The 19,889-nt window shown below is 33.3% G+C and overlaps 1 protein-coding gene across 10 annotated transcripts in view; it reads left to right on the forward strand.

The window, feature by feature from the left end:
- The window catches only part of LOC111636733 (protein Gawky-like), a 273,290-nt gene extending 253,407 nt beyond the window's left edge, over positions 1 to 19,883 (forward strand). For all 10 annotated transcript variants that reach the window (XM_023382051.1, XM_023382053.1, XM_023382045.1 and 7 more), the window contains one exon: positions 19,179 to 19,883. In XM_023382051.1, the coding sequence (XP_023237819.1) occupies positions 19,179 to 19,715 (537 nt within the window). In that variant the 3' untranslated portion in view covers positions 19,716 to 19,883. The remainder of the gene's footprint in view (positions 1 to 19,178) is intronic.
- The last annotated feature ends 6 nt before the right edge of the window (positions 19,884 to 19,889 follow it).

Genomic DNA, 19,889 nt, shown 5'->3' on the forward strand with positions numbered 1-19,889 from the left:
ACTTCTTTCAACTATGCAACTATAAAAACAAGTACACCATCCCTTACTTAATGATAATCATTTTTTAAAACATGCCATTTTTCAGATAAAGATTTTATTTTACTTTTTGAATATAACAACTTTTTAATAATAATAATAATAAGCTTCTAATAAATATTCAATAAAAAACGATATTTTTATATCATAGTTTCAAAAAAAAGAGAGACATATATTCACTAATGTATTTTAAAACTGGCAATGTGCTTTTCAGTCTGTATTGTCCGTGCCTAATTAAATGGTCTTTATTTTGCCATAAAGGAATTTTTTAAAAGGATGTTTTGGGTGTTATATCAATGGGCTCAAAATAAGTTGAAATAATTTTAATAAACTAAAGTTAAAATGCACTGTCATCAGACCTTAGGTATACATATATCTAACACCTTATCCTTGCCGAGAAATATAATTTATTTCAAACAAACATTTTCAGTCTGATTCACAGGCCATCTTCAGGTTGAAAATCAAATTTGAATTAAAGGATTCCATTAATGGAATACAAAATTCAAAATTAAATAAGCAATGGAATAAGATAAAATAAAAATTAAATATTAAATAGTTGAAATAACATTTGCAAATAGAAATTTTGGTTGAAAATAATTAATATTCCTACTCTATACTTTAACTTCCTAAGAAGCACCATTATACAGTTAACATTTGCTTAACATTACAGAAAATGATATCAGAAACTTAAAAAAAATCCATAAAGTATAAACAGTAGAAAAATTTGATGATGATAAAATAATAAATAGTACAATACAAATGTTTGCCTGAAACAGTTAAAACTCAGTTTATAAATGACTGCTTATAACAAGTGGATAGAAGGAGCACCACATGGTTAACCATAATGTGGTTAACATTGGCATAGCAAAGTGAATGACATTTCAAAAATTATATATGTATGTATATAACTAGTAAATTATGGAATGTTACAAAAATTAATATAATTCACTTCAGAAATTGAGAGGGAAGTTAAATATAATATAAAAGTGACTTTCCTAGATATCAGCACGAACATATGACATAAATTCAGGGTCTATTATAAATATAATAAATAGNATTTTATTCGACTTTACGTCTGACCGCCACAAATATTGAAGTCATAATATCATTAGAAAAATGTTTAAAGCACATAAAATCATATTAAAATATATACATTTACAAGTATATACTGTATTTACAGTACATGCATTCATAAATTTAGATTACTTTTTTGTGTACTATATTAAAAACTAAAATTTATTTGTTTGTAAGCTTAAAATAGATCCTTATTAACCATATATTATTAAAAATGCATTAATAAACAAAATACAGAATGGGAATGGTAATTTATGTTTTAGCCTAGTAACAAGTAGATTCGACTTATGTCACCTCTCCTGGAACCAATTACCGGCGTAAGGCGATGTATACCTGTATTTTACTCCTATAAATCTGCAACTTTTCAGCTGTCAATGCCGAAGATAAAGGTTCTATGATAGCTGCCTCATTCCATTTGACTACAGATCCTGGTGCTTGTCCATTTGGGACAAAATTGTTGCATTAGACTCCTTTCTGATATTATAACTATGTTCCTTGATTTTAAGTCCCAAACTCCTGGTGGTTACTCCAATATAGTCTTTTTTAATGCCCAATTGCATATTCTCATAAGGAATTCTATAAACCCCTGCTTTCTCCTCTGACATTATAGCATCTTTATCATTTCTGAGGATTTTGTATAAATTAGGGGCCCTTTTTATAAGCATTCTCGAACTTTTTCTGCAAATAATCTTTCATAACACTTCATATTTTCATTATATGTATATTTTATGATTCCAGTGGGAGCATTTTTAAAAGAACCTTTCTTGTTGTTCGCTTCATACTTCCTAACCATTCCCAGAATTTCGCTATTTCGGTAACCTAAGGTCTTGGCCACGCTCATTATTCTATTTATTTCTTTACTTCTGTCTTGTACTGTTTCACAATACAAAAATGCCTTTCTTAGTAAAGCTCTGAAAGCTGAAATTTTATATTTATACGGATCCTTGGATTGTGAGGGAAAATACAATGGGCTGTGGGATGGTTTAATAAAAACACTAGTGGACAGATGGCCTTTTTTGAATTTAATACCAATGTATAGAAAATGTAGATCCAAGGAACTCTTCTGCTCCAATCTTAAAGTAAGGCCATCATTGTTATCATTGATCTTATCCAAAAAATCCTTAATCCTGCTGTTATTTCTCCATAATATAAGTAGGTCATCAATGTATCTGCTAAAATAAATGACATCCCTCTTAAAACCATGAAAAATTCTTCTTTCCAGTCTTCTAACAACCAATTCATATAGGATTCCTGAGAGCAGGCTTCCCATAGGGACCCCTCTTCTCTGTCTGTAGATCTGCCCATTAAAAGACCTTAGGTATGTTTTCAAAGTTTCAGACTTACATCTTGGTTAGAAGTGGACAAATTTGAATTGCAAGATTTGAGGACAATATGAAGCAAGTAAAATAAAAGCATTTAATAAAAAATACAGAAGAAAATGATGCAGACAAAAGAAAAAAAGAATGAGAAAAGTTATGAAATTTCAATAAAAGAATGTAATAGGAGTCACTTTACAGACAATGAAACATTATCATTGTAATATTCAGTAACATAGCATTTTTGAAAGTAATGCTTCTTACTATTACATAAGCTTTAGTATGCTTCGAAATGTACAGATGGCAGGATGACCAAGTGGCTAAGCTGGTCAGCCTATTGCTCTGAAGACCAGGAAGAAATTCTAGCAGATAAAAACCCCAAGAATTTTTCAGTATGGAGTCTGTCACTGATATGTTAAGCTCTATCCCTCACCACCTAGCCACACCCAGTTGTGAGTTTAGTTGAATCAACAATGGTCTTGATTAAAGCCCCTCTTAATGCCATTCAGCATTGCCATTTAAATTATGAATTATAGAAATGTATCCATGTTTCTTCAACTGTTAAATATGGTTGAGAAGACATCTCTATTTCTCCAATGCTGCAGATGTGTTGTGGCAAGAACATGCATAGCTTGTTGGTTGTCATTGAGAATGTGGAATTTACTTAGTGCAACTTTTTGTTTCTCCAGTCTTGTTTGCCCCATACACAACTTCTGAAATGATTATAACTAGTATTGCTATTTTCAGATGGTTGTTTTTGTAACTTCTAATTCCTTATTAAATATTTTAATTGTTTGTTAAACCCAATATACATTTCAATTACAAAATTTTTTTATAAACATAGTATATCTTTTTGATGCTTAAACAATTTTTTGTAGTAGTAGTTGTGATTTTTGTGCAGATAATCTGTGACATTATATAACCTACAGAAAATTGCTACAAAGGAAATAAAACCTTTGCATAGTCTATCTTTCTTGTACCCTGTTTCTGCAACTACTGTTGAAAGTATGACACTTGCTAGTATAGAAAGTACCATCTGAAATATTAAAATGTTTTTTCTGTTTCATTTTATTGTAGACGTTATAATAAAATAAATGAAACAGAGTACTGAGACAAAATTGGCTCTAGATGTTTTGCAACCTCAAGCAAAGTTGTTTTCTATTGTATTTTTTAAAATTTTAATTGTAACTTTTTTCATGGAACTAGATTTTGTGAAATGCTGTCCTTTAGAATGTGTTATCCCAAGCAGATGCATGCTTACATTCTTAGACAGGGCTGCTGTATGCACAAGTAGATGCATGTTGGTGCATGGAGCAGCCCTGTCTAAGAGAGAACTTTCTAAACTTCATATGTGGAAAGTACAGATTCCTATCCAACCCATAATTTTTATCATATTTCTTGCTTTATTTTATTTGTTAAATAATTTTTAATATGCCTAATATCTAATGACACAAACTGAGTCAGTTACTCAGCTCTTATTAATTTGGAGAACTCTGAAATTAGTTCACATGTACAGTACATCTGCTAGCAAAAACAGAATGCAGAAAATTATTTATTTTTGCAAAGTGAATTTGATTACCATTGCTGTTCTTCAAAATGAGAACAGTTAAATGATTATTTGTGCAAACAGCAGCAAATGCTGTTAAAGTAAGGTGGCAGCTGATAGCAGTTCAGTAATACCCCGAACTTACACAGTAGGTGGGACGAGCGATGACTGCATAAGTCGGGATATAATTTTGCAATTTGTGTAAAATCTAAGTCGGATGTATGTAAGCTAATAAATGTTCTCGTTAATCTTATCTCGTCTTTTGATTCATTCACAGTTACAAGAAATCGCCACGTAAAGTCTCTAAAGTCTTCGTAGATATAACAAACACAGAAATAAATAACACAAAATAAATTGTAGCTATGTGTTGATCTGCGAGACACATCCGAACCTGTAAGCTGAACAATAGTGTGGGGGGAGTGAGTAATCAAGAGTTTGCGTGGTGCTCAAACAAAAGACAAATTGACGAGATTTGAAAATTGCATAACTCCAGGTTCACGTAAGTCGAGGTATTACTGTAAATAGTTATGGTGCTAATTTCATCTATTTATTTCACTAAAATAAAATTACAAAATTATATGCAATAATTAGGAAGCTGTATTTTTTTTAGTTGCCATATTTAAATGTCTTATTTGGAGAAATTTGTCATTTGAATTGTGATATGAAAAATATTTTACTCTCTTTCCAATCTCTGTTTAGTAAAATGTTATTATATCAGTATTGGATAATTACTGAAAACTTTATCATCTTTCAAAATAAAAATTTAGATAGGAGTACAGTCGATCCCCCTATAAGATGGTAGATACGTTCCGTTCTGTAGGAATCACAGCCCGACACGTGTGAAGTTTACGGACTACGGCTGTTTGAAAGGTTTTCTTCCATAAAATTAATCAATTCTAGACTAATCCGACTCAACATTTCCAAAATACGTATATTTTTTTTGGAAATAATTTGTATAAACTACGCTATAAACAAAAAATTGTAGGATTACTTACCAAGTGTGCACCATTCGACATCGCCGTTGCTCAAGCTTGTTTTCGTCGCGGAACAGCGCAGCAAACCGCAGCCGCGATTTCTGATGTTATTTTTCTGCGAAAACTTTGTTGAACTTTGGAGACATCATTAATATAAATAATTTTAATTGCCGTTGAATAAGAAATGTTTCTTTCACAAGAAATGTATAAAATTACAGTNCTCTATGAACGTATTTTAGATAATTCCCAACTTTTTTTTTGTCGAAAGCGGTTTCTAAAAAAACAGTTCCAATATTTTTTATAGAAAGTATTGCTTTTAAAAGACTGTTCCAAAGATTTTCTATAGAAAATAATATTTATAGAAGACTGTTTCGAACTCTTTTTGTTTTATAGAGAATATATTCTCTTAGAAGACGACACCAAGCTTTTTCTTATACAAACAGTGTTTTAGAAGACAATTCTGAAGTTATTCAGTAGAAAGTAAGTGTTCTTAGATAATAGTTTAAATTTTTTTAATGCAAAGTATTTTAGAAAACAGTTCCATTTTTTTGGTGTTTTTTAGAAAAACAGGTTCTCTTAGAAAATAATTCCAAACTTCTTTTATACAAAACAGGTATTCTTAGACGATGATTTCCAACTTTGTTCTGTACAAAAATATTTCCAGAGAAGATTCCTTAGAAGGGTGTTCTACACGAAATAAGTTCATAATTCTGTTCCGTACGTTAGAACAAAACCCGTTTTAATTAATTTAAATTATGAAATCTTCTCATCAGTGTGGTAAGAAGTGTAGACAATTTGATAATAAAAATCAAGTAAAAATTGTACTTCAAAAAGTCCCATAGGCCAACGATTGCGATAAGAATAAATAATCTTTATCCCAGCGTGACGATTCGCAGACAGATAAAACACACTTAAAGCTCATAAATCGAAATTTGAAGAATTACCGAGAGCTATTTTGTGTATTTGCAAGAAAATAAATTAAACAACAATACTAATAAAGAACGAAAGAAATGCCGATTTTTAATACAATATAACAAGAGAAAGAGAGGGAGGAGGAAGAAAAAAAGAAGTGGGAAAAATCTCTTTATACTGAGATTATTATTTAACATTGATACAGAAATTTAATTCACTTGTAAAATCAATTTTATTCTGTAACCGAAACGGAATATCTAAATAAACGGAGTGGAAGCTAACAAGATAAAATTTGAAATTACAATTTGAACGTCTGTTACTAATGTCAACATCCGCATTTCCATTTTCTTTTAATGGAGAAGACACGGCGACAAAAATAATTCGCCAAAAAATAACTGCGCGCATTTTTTTTCCTTCCTCCTCCTCCTCTCTCTCTTCCTCCTCCTTCATCCTACCTCCTCTTCCTCCTCCAATTTAAATAATGCAAAAAAGAAATAAAACGTCCATGAATTAAAATATGTTTTCCAAATATTTATCAGATCGTCGCATTATAATTATCGAATTTAAACGCGCTAAATCGAGTCAAAAAGTTGCTTTTTAAAACGTTTAAAACAAAAAAAAAACGCTCCATCTTCCTCCCCAAAATCCGTTTTCGATATGACTATACGAACTAGATAAATCTAGCGTGAAAGATTCTTCAAGCTTACATCCAGACAAACATACGCGCTCGCGAAAAAAAATAAAAAAAAATTATATATATATATACACACACAAACAAACATATATATATATTGCAACAATCTGCCACTACAGATGTTGTAACATGTGAAATCTTAATTGTGCAGAAGTCATCTCTGTGTGATATGAACAGTTGTTACTGTTACAAAAAAAAAAAAAAAAAACTTTATTGCTTCTTCCAGTATGTTAATGGTGATAGAGAAGCAAAAGTAACATCTAGTGTGATATTTTTACAGCCTTAATGTAAACTCATTGTGGCTTCTTGACCATTCACTCTGCCTCCTCTGCTCTTGAGACATGCTCAGCCCGTGGTCATAAAATATATTCGTAGAGCAAATTAACTATATAGTATTGAATGCAAGTCTCCAGTATTTAAGTGCCAGAAGAAAAGCCTTAATTTAAAAATGCCATATCAGCATTTGTGGTATGATTAATGTTCTATGTAGTCATCAGAGCAGGTGTTGCTGAGTCTTGAAGCCAAATGAACGGAACCTCATACGGTATCACCCTGTGGTGTTACTGTTAGTCTCACTGGTGAACCTCCAAATTGTGTTGTGTTTGTGACTTTCTTCCAAGAGAAATTTATTGCAATTTCATTATGACAGCTGTCCAAATGTATTATTATGACAATGTGATTTCTGCATTTTCTGCATAATGGTTTAGCAAGTATTGACACTCATAATTAGATGAAGTATGTACATGTTCCACAAAAAAGAAAAAAAAATGAACAGATTAATCTGCCACTTGAATGCCCAGTGGTGACCAAAACCAACATTTCTGACTGTGCCAGTATCCAACGTGTATGCATTTTACAGTATTCAATAATAAGTACATATATTTAAAAATACTTTTAAATTCCTATTTTTCATTCCCCAATTTTTAATTGAAACAATGTTTTGGTAATGACAATATTTAATTCCAAATGAAATTGTATAGATGTTGTATGAGCTCTTCCCAACAGCCAGCACTGTTGGAGGCCCACTGGTACTTAAAAATTGTACAGGGATGTGACCTAGTCTGTCACGTAATTAGTGATTGCGTGATATTGCCGGTCACTATATGTGTGATACCCAAGTACCTGTGTAATTTACTGTGTGGCATAACAAAGTACTCGAATAATATCATTATTTCAAAAGTCACTATGTAGGGGAGTAACTCCTGTTAAGTCACCTGTATTGTGATGTGAGACAAAAGTGCATTTCCTCGTAGTTTTCATTATGGTGCTTAAGAGAGAGAAGTATGCTGCAGCTTGGGAAAGGACCTTTTAATTGCCTTCTTCCTCTTGACAAATAGGTCTCTCCCAGCTGTTGGATTCTTCATCTCTCAAGCATTTTAGCTTGCCAAAGTTGAAAGATCAAAGAAGAGAGCTTGCTGAAATTATTTTCACCATTCTGAAACAAACTATGTACAGTAGAAGTAATTTGCTCTTTTCTAGCCATAACTCTCATTCCTTCTTCCAAATATGTGTGTGCTTTATATTCTACATCCCAAGCTGTGGTATGATGTGAAAATATTTGTATGGATGATTTTTCATAGAATGAATCTTGTTTAAAACTAACACAAATTTGTAAGCTTCGTGCTGTATTTATAATGACTTGTTTCCATTTGATGTTAGATGCAAACACTAAATATCTCCCTCAATAATTTGAAAATTTTTATGCTCTGATTATGATAGATAAGACAGGCTGAAAATTTGTCTTTGATCTATTTAATGAGTCTGTGGTAATTGTAAGGTGCATAGTATTTATTTTTTAATCTTGCACACACACAATTTGTTTCTTTTTTATGTAGTATTCTCATTAAATGTCGTCTTTAAATTTTGAAACATATCAAGGTTTTCATCAGATCTTTTATATATATAAATAAATATATATATATATATATATTAGGTTCTTCAGGTACAGGTGCTGATTAGGTAATCTCTCAAATGCAGTTATTAACTATAATATAAAATTTTTTTATCTCATGATATTTAAAAGTTCTGCAAGAACAAAACTCATTGTACTTAATTTGTAGATATGTACCTCTTGTAAATGAGATTGTCAGAATGTTTGTTCATTGCAAATCGTTTTCAAATGTTTTAATGCGGATGATGCCGGCAACAGTGAACATAATTACGTGCCATGATTTACAAGTATTTTGCAGCAATATATGTGCACAGATTCAATGACCAAAGTAAAAATCTTATACTGCTGGTGTTTAAAATTATTTAAAAATCAGTTATATTTATTTTTTCCTAATATATAATCTTGCCTTAACAGAATTTTTATTGTTTATTGGTTCTAGATCATCTCAGCCTGTCTTTCCTTTTGAAAGATTTTTGGATAGATCATGTATTGTAGGTGAGCTCTGACCGTCCAGCCTTTTCCATATCCCAGTTTTTAAAAAATTAAAGGAAGCATTGCTTTCCTATGTTGCCAATATAATCTGTATTGTACAAGTCAAACTGTTAATATACCAATCCCACGTGAACATCATGGTGCTAGTTAGATATATTATGGTGTTGGACAATACTGTATTTCATTGTAACTCTTGTCAAAATCAATCAATGGAGAAAGGCAAGTCTGTGTCACTGATTTACTGCCATTTTTCACTAATGCTGAATCTGGCATGTATATGTATATCTTAAAATCATTGCTTTAGTGGAAACTACCTTAACTGGAAATATTTTAATTTGTGATTTCTATCAGTGATATGTTGGCTCAAAATTTATTCCATGACAACAGGGTTGCTTTTCATTTGGTTTGCATCCTAGTGAGTTTAGTCTGAAAAAATGTGTAAAAAAATAAAAAAAAAATCTTTGAAGAATTTAGTCTATGTCACTGATTAGCAGCTCTAGGTTATATATAAATAAAATACATATATGTATGTATATATATACATATATATGTATGCATGTATGTAGAGATTCACACAGTATATAGATATACTAATCCAATGTATTTAGCTGTAGTTTTTCAACATGGTGATGGTTTAGGTGCACATATTGTCCCTAGAAATAAGTGTAGTGTTGTCATAGTTTGTTGTATGGAGTGTTAACATTGTAACAAGTGAATATTATATTTGATCAGCATTTCTAGAGACACATCCAACCTTGTTAATAATGCAGGGAAGGAGAAGAAAAATTAACGAAGATGAAATTAGTTGTTCGGCCAAATATTAGTAATTTATAAATTTATGCAGCAGTCAAAATACTGAATATCTGTGGACCAATGTGAATGCAGTTACCCACTTTAGTCTTGTTCAATTTTCAACAGGAAAAAAAAAAAATACAAAAATACTGAATATGATGCGTATGGGTTGTTGCATGCTAACCAGCCCAATTCCACTACAGATTGTGCTGGATTTCGAGTGCTCAGAATGAAATAAAAGATTGTTGCCAAATTGAAGATAAGTAAGGAAATTAAGGCTGTGTTAAATTGTTAGAATAATACCCTAAATGCCTTCCACAGATACTTCCTTTCATCATTCAAATTCTGGCATCCTGTGAAAAACTACTCGTGCAAGTGCCACAACACGAGTTATCACAGCCATTGAGAGAATTCAAATTTCTGTCCAATTACTGCTAGCGGGACTTTGAGAACAACGATAACAAGTTATGTTGTCCTACAGAAGTAATTTCTCCAGTGGTAGCTATAAATGTTTTTCACATAGATTAAAGCAAATGAAGATGTTACAGAATTTACTATGAACAGGTTGTGATGTTTATAAAGATAAAAGGTTAAATTCTTCTGGGGAATACTGATGTTGGTCATCACAAATTGTAATTGTTATTAGCTGCATCAGCCAAATTGGCTCAGAGCTACTCATCTTCCAAAGCCCTAAACAAAGCAATTGAAAAGATATTTGCCAATTACAGTAGAAGACTGAGGAAATTTTTGGAATGTCTTAGTTAAGTATATGGTCAAGGTGTCAGTGCCTTGGTACGTGATGGGACTTTTTGCCAGTGATTTGCAAATTCCATTGTGATTTTTAGTGGGGGACAAAAAGTAGATTTGTTTCTGAAAAACCAAATTAAAATATAAATTATAGATATTTTATTGAAATAAAAAAAAAGGGTCACATTAATTTTTTTTTAATAATTATCATATCTAAAGGAGCCTTCACTTAGTCATTTGAGGTTCCCACTTTTTGCCATTGTATATGTGACTATTGTGTGAACTTGTCAAACATTGACAAAATGAGTACAAATTATAGTGCATGTTCCTGAATTAATTTTTATCCTAAGAGTACAAGTCCACATTGCACATATATAACTTATATATTGTGCTGATATTTATAATAAAATAATATCCACTATTGTTTTATGTTAATCCGATATAGTGGATTGGCAATGTGAGAGTGCTCTGAGTGGCAGCTATGTATTTGTATTTGGCTTTGTAAATATTTATACTATATAGTAAATCGTTTTGTTTGTATTCTTTACGAAAATTGATTTCCTGGTTATTCTCATAGCCCTGATTGCACTGATCTTGTTGACAGTTTGCAAGAAAAGTTGCATAGCTTGCAGTAATTGTGATGGTTTATAAGCTAACGCACATCTTTTCCTACGAGTGCTCATACCATTGTGCAAGAGGTGTGGAATAAACGACCTAGTCTGATCATTCCACTTATGTATACTTAGTGAGACCAGATAATTGAAAAGATTGCTATTTGGTGGCAAAAATATGTACTCTTTTTTGTGTAAGATCAGATTTTTACATAAAAGCAAGTGTATTTAAATGCCCTTGATTCGAAGTATTATTTCCAGAATATGGAAAGCAAGTTCCCAAATAAAATGATAGGGAAAGTGCCACTTCTAAAGAAGTACCATACGCATCAGGATACTGTGATTTCAGGAATACAATTTTATGTAATATCTATAGCTTAAGTAAACAGATAACAAAGTATTACACTCTTCATTATGTGCAAAAAAAAATCAATTGTTTAGGATTAGAAAACTGGACAGCATTGAAATACATTGGTGATCTGATGGTGTGTGATTGTGATTGGACAATCAATGCTATTGTAGCTTCGTGTTGTGAAGTCTACCACCAAACTGTGAATCAATAAATTATAAAGAAATTTGCTCAGCCACATCGTCTATGAAAAGATTAATACCTCGTGTGCCAAAGTTTTGAGATTGTTAAGATTGTTTGCTGTTAGTCTCTTCAGTTGGTAGATTAAAACCTGCCATGTTACAGCTTTAACTCCAAAGAAAAACTTGCTTCCTTTTGTCAAGAGTTTACAGTTGGAGCCATAAGTTTGAAGTTCTTGCCATTTGCTGTCAAATTTAGCGTTGTCTTATTCTTTTTTATTATTATTTTTTAAATTAAATTGTCTAGTTGTTTATAAATAATTGTGCAGCCAGAGTAGTTTATATGTATATATATATAAGATTTGGATTTTATCTGAGGTTATAAATTTATATCCTATGAGATCTGCCTATTTATCAGGTGCAATCGAATCAGTCCTGCCGGAGGAAAGGTAAGTTTGAATATCACAATGGAAAATAAATGTTGATGTGAGATCATAAAATTTATGTGCTGTAAAGGGCAAAAAAAACACGTGCTATGCAGTCTGACTATCTTGCCTAGTCATGATTATAAACTATTTGCACAAATTACAATTACAATATCTTCGTATATTTAAACTAAATACTTCCCAAAGATCTGCATGTTTAAATGCCAGTTCAAGCCCTCCACATTTTCATGTCCTGATGCTATATACTCCTGGCGAAGGTAAGTCGGTTGTCTAATGATTCTCCCCATCCCCCCACCATGTGCCTTCGACTTTTTGCTGACTTTATCGATGGGTCACACAGATCCTGGCAACGAACCTGCCAATTCAGTGGAACTTTGTAAACTGAACGGGAGAGAAATAATAATTAGGCAAGAGCAGTTTATTTATGTACCAAATACAGTTCGATGGTCATTCGGCATTCACTTTTGCAGCCATTTCACTTATGTTTGTGCAGGCGTATCGTCACTGCCTAATTCATCTCTTGTCAGCTCTTCTAATTTCGATGAGAGCTGTGATCTCCGGCTTGATTTTTAATTTCTCCCCTCTTTTTTGCATCGTACGGAGCTGAAAAATGGTGTGAGGGACATAACCAACTACTGTTAATACCTCGTCTGTATGTACGTGGTTTGTATTTGTGTGTATATGTGTATTTAGTGGGGATTTCATTAGGGATGGCGACGAATAGTTGCCATATTTATGTAGGGGATTTCAGAACATAGAAAATATTGTCTTTGATGTAGTTTATGTATGTAGTTTATATTGCTTATGTTTTTTGTTTGTTTTTTGTGTTTTTGCACAGAGCCTTCTCACTGTAAAATTTAGTGGCATGGCTTTGATGTTGTGTATAAATTTGTAGCAGAAACATAAAAACAAATTAGCCAAGTGGTAATGTACTGATGTGATTGTTTTTGTTGCTCAGGGTTTTCATGACATGTGATCAGAAATTTTTTTGAAATGTTGAATTACCCCGTTCCTTTCAACAAGTTTAAAATAGTGCAGGAACTGTGTTGTAGACAGTCTGGGAAACGGGTTTGCGGGTACAATTTGTTAATTTTATAACTGCAGCCAAATGGATTTTGTGAGAGTGATCGGTAGGCTAAAGAAAAAACAAAAACGAGATATCCTGGTAAAGGCATCCACTGCCATCAGTCTAATCTCTGGTTTGATATTGTTCATACTGTAATAAACGGGCAACGTGACATGGAATGTGGAGGATGGATCGTGTTTAATGACAAAACCGTAATGTAAAGTGGTTTGCACTAGTTTATGCTGTTGCTGTAAATAGAGCCCATATGGCTGTGTGTGTATTGTGCTCATACTAATTAAAAATAAAACTGATTAAAAAAAAGTCATTCTGTAATAGTTTTAGATAAATAGTCAAATTGTTTTTATTACGAAATAGCCTTTAAATTGAAAGACATTTGAAGGTTATTTCTAAATGCTTGAGTGAATTACCATCAACTTTAATACTATGATTATTATTAAGATAGATAAGTAGTAGACTGAAATCGTGAGTTTTGTGGGCATATGTTTGAGATTATTCTTGGTGCAAGCAATGGGTGGCCTTTCTTGCAATTTAAACTAAAGCCAAAGTTTACGTTTAGCAAAAGAGCAAACTGTTCGGGAAAAAATAAAATAAATTCTAAAGACTATGGTTATTGTGTATTTGGTTAAAATCCTGTGATTAGTATGAACCTCTGCAATCTAATCTCTATGGGTACAAAAAAAAGTGATTCTCAGGGTCACTTGATGGTCAAGATAGGAGTTTAAGAAACATCCGGTGATGCTCCATTTTGCCAAGAAGTGGTTGTGTATAAATGTAAAAGAAAGAAGAAAAATTGTGATCCCAAAAGTCTGCGTTTATGTATGCATTCCCTTTTATGTACGAACGACTTAGTCATTATATTAAAAAAAAGGGGCCTTCTTGGAGAAGTCTCTCAAACTTTAAAAAAGGCTGGATGTGTTTCACTTGGTAAATTTGTGATGTGCTATTTTGTATTGTAACGGAGGTCAAACTTTCAGGCATTAAAGGTTTGTGTAATCTGGCATTGTATTTTTTTGAGTTTTTAGTCGAAATATCTAGTGAGTCAGCCAAACTATAAGACTTGGGAGAATATTCCGAACCAATTTGGTAATTGTGTATTGTTGCGGTTGGACGGCTACTGAACGAAAAGGAGGAATCTGATTATTGGGTATTTCAGTATAAACGCGTGAACAAAACGCAACAAACGAGACTTACTATGTCGGAGTTTAGCATTCTTTTGTAAACAGGTCATTCGTCCTAGTTGTAAAGGCTTTTTCGGTCCCATAGTTAAAAATAGAAACTAGTTAACAAAATTTCGAAACTGTGTTCCTCAATCTGTAAGTCGCGATCTCCGGAAGGACCAAGGTTCGGCAGAAATTCCTCCGGAATCCGGCGAACGATTTTAAAACAAAATTTCTTTAAAAAATTACGAACACTTTTTAAGTCTTTTTTTTAAATGAAATGTGTTGTTCGTGTGATACGGAGAAATTGTATATTAGAAATATATATATATCGGTGTAATAAATTGACTACGAATTGATTATTCTCAACGTTTTATTATTGGTAATTTGATATACAATTTCTACACGACTCCCGTTAAATACACGTCATTCGTCATTTCGAACCTCAAGATAAGCGGGAAGGTGAAACATTAAAGTTCGAGCTACGGGGTGGGTTCAAATAACGAAAAATTAAATTGCATATTTCTAAAATTTTGGGGAAAATATATATACACACACACACACTGTTTTAAATGTAAAATGTGTGTAGAATTTAAAGATAGCGCCAACTTTGAAAGCATGTGACTGAGCTGCGGTGTAGTAGTCGGTATCACCGAAATTTACGGGTTCAATACGAATGAACCTCTTAAGTTGTCAAAAAAATTTTATTTTTAATAGAAATTCTGATTCCGGTAAACGATTTCTAAAGACATCCTTGGATTAACGTTCGGAAATTAATATTTTGTCGGTGAAACAATCAAAACATTAAGTTCACAAGGACACTTCCGTAGTCTTCGGCAATTTTTGAGCAATTAAAACCACGTAGAAAGTAGGTCCACCAGCGGTAAACTGTGGCATAACTAACGTCGTGATTGCAATATAATTCGCTTGAGTTTTTAAAAATAATTTCCGCCTTTTGGTTAGACCAGTGTTTCTCAACTTCTAACGAATCGTCGCCCCCTTCACTTCAAAATTCCGATGCCGAGGGCCAAATTCGTACTGCATCAAATAGACTAGTGACTAGTATAATGTTGTTTAATTATTGTACGATATAACGAATAAAATATCTAATTATTCTTAATATAATATTTTACTATATCGGCCAGAAAATTGTTTTTCGCCCCCAAAATATAAGTTGTTACTAATCACCCCTTCAGCGTGGAAAAACGCCCACATGGGGCGATATCGCCCCCGTTGAGAGAAACGGCTAGACCCACAGTGGTGGGGTGGTCGGTTGTCGAGGGACAAGGCCCGGAATAACGGGGAAACTATCACCCGTAAAATTCCTAGAGTATTTGGCTCGTTCGGATTCGATCCCGGGTCTCTATAGCGCTAGCCTGATACCTTAATTAACTGCTCGGTCAACGTAATTTGCTAGTATAAGAATATTTTTATGAAATTTATTGAAAAATATAAAGACGATACGTTTTTTAAACGAAAGCTTGTTTAAATTTCAGTCTCACCGGAATAATATAGGGGAGGACGAAGTAACTTGGGCATACGGGCAAGTTCGTCAATAAAATTTTCTTTGAAACAAAAGGAGACTAGAGGCTGGACAGTTGACTTTTAAAGACGGCTTGAGTGTGGTGTCTGTGTTCTGCGACAAGCGGAGTTGAAATATCAAATAAGTTTTCTGCTTTATTCAATTATAATATTTTGCTTCCATTTATATAAAATTGGCACGGATATATTTGTTTTGTTATAATTCCATAATAACGAAAGTTATTTTTCCTGTTAGAAGGATAAACATTAACTTATTTATGTGGCCAGATCATGGCTCGGTACTACTTAATGTTTCTAAATCTTGACTATTGGGGAGTGTTGCCGATCGTGTTTTGCTATGGTTTGATTGGGCCGCAAACAACAAGCGGAAGATATAACTGGATCCCCATACAAAGCCACACTAGAAGCCAAGGCTTAAGTTAAAAAAAATCGGGAACTTGCAGAAGGGCAATGGATTTGGAGAAATCGGATTTGAAGTTCACTGCAGGAAAGGGCAGAAAAGTCCTGAAGAACCGGGAAATGACAATAAAAATACTTATTGTATATATTGCAATGAACAATATGCAACTACTCAGGAAAAGTGGTTTATGCGCTGCAAGTGTGGACTGTACAGACGTGAAAAATGAGTTTGTTCAATTTATTTGCGATATGTATAGGGCATAAACAATTTGCTGTTAAGCATATTTCATTTCTACTGTTTGTTTGAGTGTGCTAATTCATTTATATTGCTTTTTACTTGCATTAGGATGTTTTCATTTATTATCTGTTTGGTTTTTTTTAATTAATTTTTGTTTACATTTTCTTTACTTGTATATGTCTTTGAATTTGTATTTCGTTGTTATAATATTAAATGGGTGTTGGATTTGTATTTCTTTGTTTTAATAGTGAGTTTCAACTTATACGTTGTTAATAACACAAATTTATATACCTGCCTATCTTGCCCTATTATTGTCGCCGAGGTTGTCCCTGGTATGGGGGCAACTTCGGCAATTGCTATCTTTTTAGAAAGTTGTTATTACAGTATTATGATTATTTCCAAACTGATTTTAACTAGTTCTATAGTAAGGTAACATTTTAGTAGTCAATAAACAACGCTTTCAGTTTAAAGAAGTATTTGTAGTAGTTGAAGTAGCTTATTCTTATCGTGCCAAAATTGCCCCGTTCTTCCCTACTATTACTAATCTGTCACTTGGGTTCTATCCCAGAAACGCCTCTATATCCCAGTCCGTCTAGAGTTTTCTCTAAAAAAAAGGATATAGCTGCGAATATACCATAGAGAAAATTGGATATATTCCCGCAAGAGTTTTCTACAAATATTTGCAAATAAGCACATTCCAAATGCGTCAACTTTACGTAAAATTATCTGCAAATTGCATACGCATCAGCAATAGATAAAAGTTCGGTTTAATATTTGCAACTTACCTATTTAGGAACATCGGGTTCCAATAGGCAGCCATTCCTTACCTTCTATTCCATAAATCATGGATAAAATAAACAATGGAACGATGGCCAGATTTGTGAACGATTCTTTGCGAATCTTGTGGTTGGAAGGTGAAAATGATAGTTTTTCTACTATTAAGTGAGGCCACACACAAGCTGCATACGTTTTATCCTAAGCTGATCCGTGGCACACGTTTAAGCCCATGGTTTTCACCGAATTGCGGAAAATATTCTTTGTTTCCTAACATAAACAATTTAATTACGAAGACCAAGAAAGTATTTGTTAAAGCACCTTTTCGGGTTTCAGCAATATCAAGACACCACACCAGGAATGGCTATGGACAGAGAAGTTGTTAACGTGTTGGGAAACGTGGATTGCGGCTTATTAATTCTATAACGATCATTTCAACGGCGTCGAAGAGGTAATTCGCAAGTCTTGATAGATTCGTTCAGCCGCATCGCTGATGGTCGGGATTTTCTTGAAAATAGAGAAATGGGTCGTTAGTTGTCATATATCTCGGCTCGTTTTTACTTATAATTTTTCGACATTCGGGGTCGAAAGAATTTGTCGGAATCCAAACGTTAAGTACCGAGAGATGTCCAGTAAAAAAAACCGAGGAAAAATTAAAAACTGCTCGAAAAATCCCCCAGGATTAGATGTTTTATTTACTTAAGGAAGATGCCATTTCGCTCGAGAGATGGCGCCACATTTTCGTAACACGTTTTTTTCACAGTTTCAATCTGTTCGGACTAACGAAGGGTCTTCCAAATTGTTACGTAAATTATTCAAGGAACGGCTGGCGAAAGGAAAATAGTATACAACTCGATTATAGGAAAATTTGCAGAACGTGGATGATGGTGTAGTCCGAAAATTTACGAATATTTCGGTGTAGGAAGGAATTTCTAAGAAGTCGCGAGAAATTGAGGAAGGATTTACAATAGGAAGAGAATCGGTTGCCAGTTGCTTAATAATAGTTCGGTCAGTCAGAACAGTCCAAAGTTTTGAATTGATTTGAATTTATAAATTAGGCCCGCTTAATTATAAGAGTAGCCTAATTGTCCTAAAGAAACTTAAGGTTGTATACTGTGTATTTGTGTTCTAATTAAACTCATTACACGAAATTGAAAACTCAAAATCAACTTTAGAATTTCTTCAGATACTGTATCCAATAATATAATTCAAGAAAATCGCTAGTATGGGAACTCCGCACGCAAGGAATTGCCGGATTAGCATGAGTCTAGTGTATATTTAAGTAAGCGCTGCGTAAAAATTAGAGGAGAAGATGGTATTATGGAACCACCCCATTTCGAACTGATAATAAAGGCGAACTGTAGCCGAATGTGGCTGAACTGAACTAAACAGANGTCTAAACTGTCTGTAGTGTGGCGCTGGATGGCGAAAGTAGTTCGGCTGCCCAATGACGTTTTACGTAATTATAGGAGTTTTTTTACCGTTGTTTACGGATACCGCCACAATTTTTTTGCTGTCTTATAGGAATTGTAATTATAGGAACCTGTCTTATAGGGGGATCTACTGTATTTAAAAATATCAGTTAGTGTGGATGTACAGAATTGAATGTACAGAAAATAATCAGGAGAGAACTAAAGGAGAGGTATACATATGTCTTTGTAATTTTTCTTGGAAAATTGTATACTAATGGTAGAAGAATATCTGCAACACAGTGCTCTCACATAATCTAATGATGCTCAAAGTCATTTTACAAAACAGAAAATCTGTTTCATGAGTTAAAAATTGGCATATAATTACACATCCTTTCAAATTGCTTTAAAATACTGATAACTTACAGCTTATCTGCACAAAATTACAGTAACATTGAAATTTCAATCATAAATAATAAACAAACACATAATTAATTTTTTTTATATTTGTAGATCGATGGTTCGACTTTAAAAACACTCTGTATGCAGCATGGTCCTTTACAACAGTTCCATTTGTTCCTGAATCATGGAATTGCCCTCGTTCGTTACCAGACCCGTGAAGAATCTGCCAAAGCTCAGTCAGCTCTTAACAATTGTGTTCTGGGCAATACTACTATTTTGGCTGATATACCCAGTGATTCTGAAGTTCAACAATATATGCAGCTACCTGGTGGTCAATTGGCAGCAACAAATGTTATGGGATGGCCAGCAACACCACAGGCAGGAAATTCTGTCAATCATGGCTTTCGTACGGGAAACAATTCATACTACAGTAACAGCAGCAATACAGCTGGCGGAAAAATTGATTCTAATGCATGGAATGGAAGTGGTTTAAATATTCCTGGCGGAAATCATTTATGGTCATTTAATCCTCCAAATTCTGCAAGTCTCTGGGCATCTAATACCCCTATGAATGATCACGAGCAGAATGCATCCACTCAATTAAATTCATATTTGCCTGGTGATTTGTTGAATGGTGAGCCAATGTGAGATTTTTATGTGATTTTTTTTTCATTTTTTTTTTCCTTTTTTAGACAGTAAACAATATACTGCTAGCGTCCAAGTTGCAGGATTCTTGACTGGCGATATTTGTCTGATATTGTCCTACATGCTTGAATGAAACTTTCCTTGGATATAGGTGTGGCTTCTGAAATTGCCATATAT

Source organism: Centruroides sculpturatus, unplaced genomic scaffold (assembly GCF_000671375.1).
Source record: "Centruroides sculpturatus isolate CEXI.00-Female unplaced genomic scaffold, Cexi_2.0 scaffold1083, whole genome shotgun sequence".
In the NCBI taxonomy this organism is placed as follows: Eukaryota; Metazoa; Arthropoda; class Arachnida; order Scorpiones; family Buthidae; genus Centruroides; species Centruroides sculpturatus.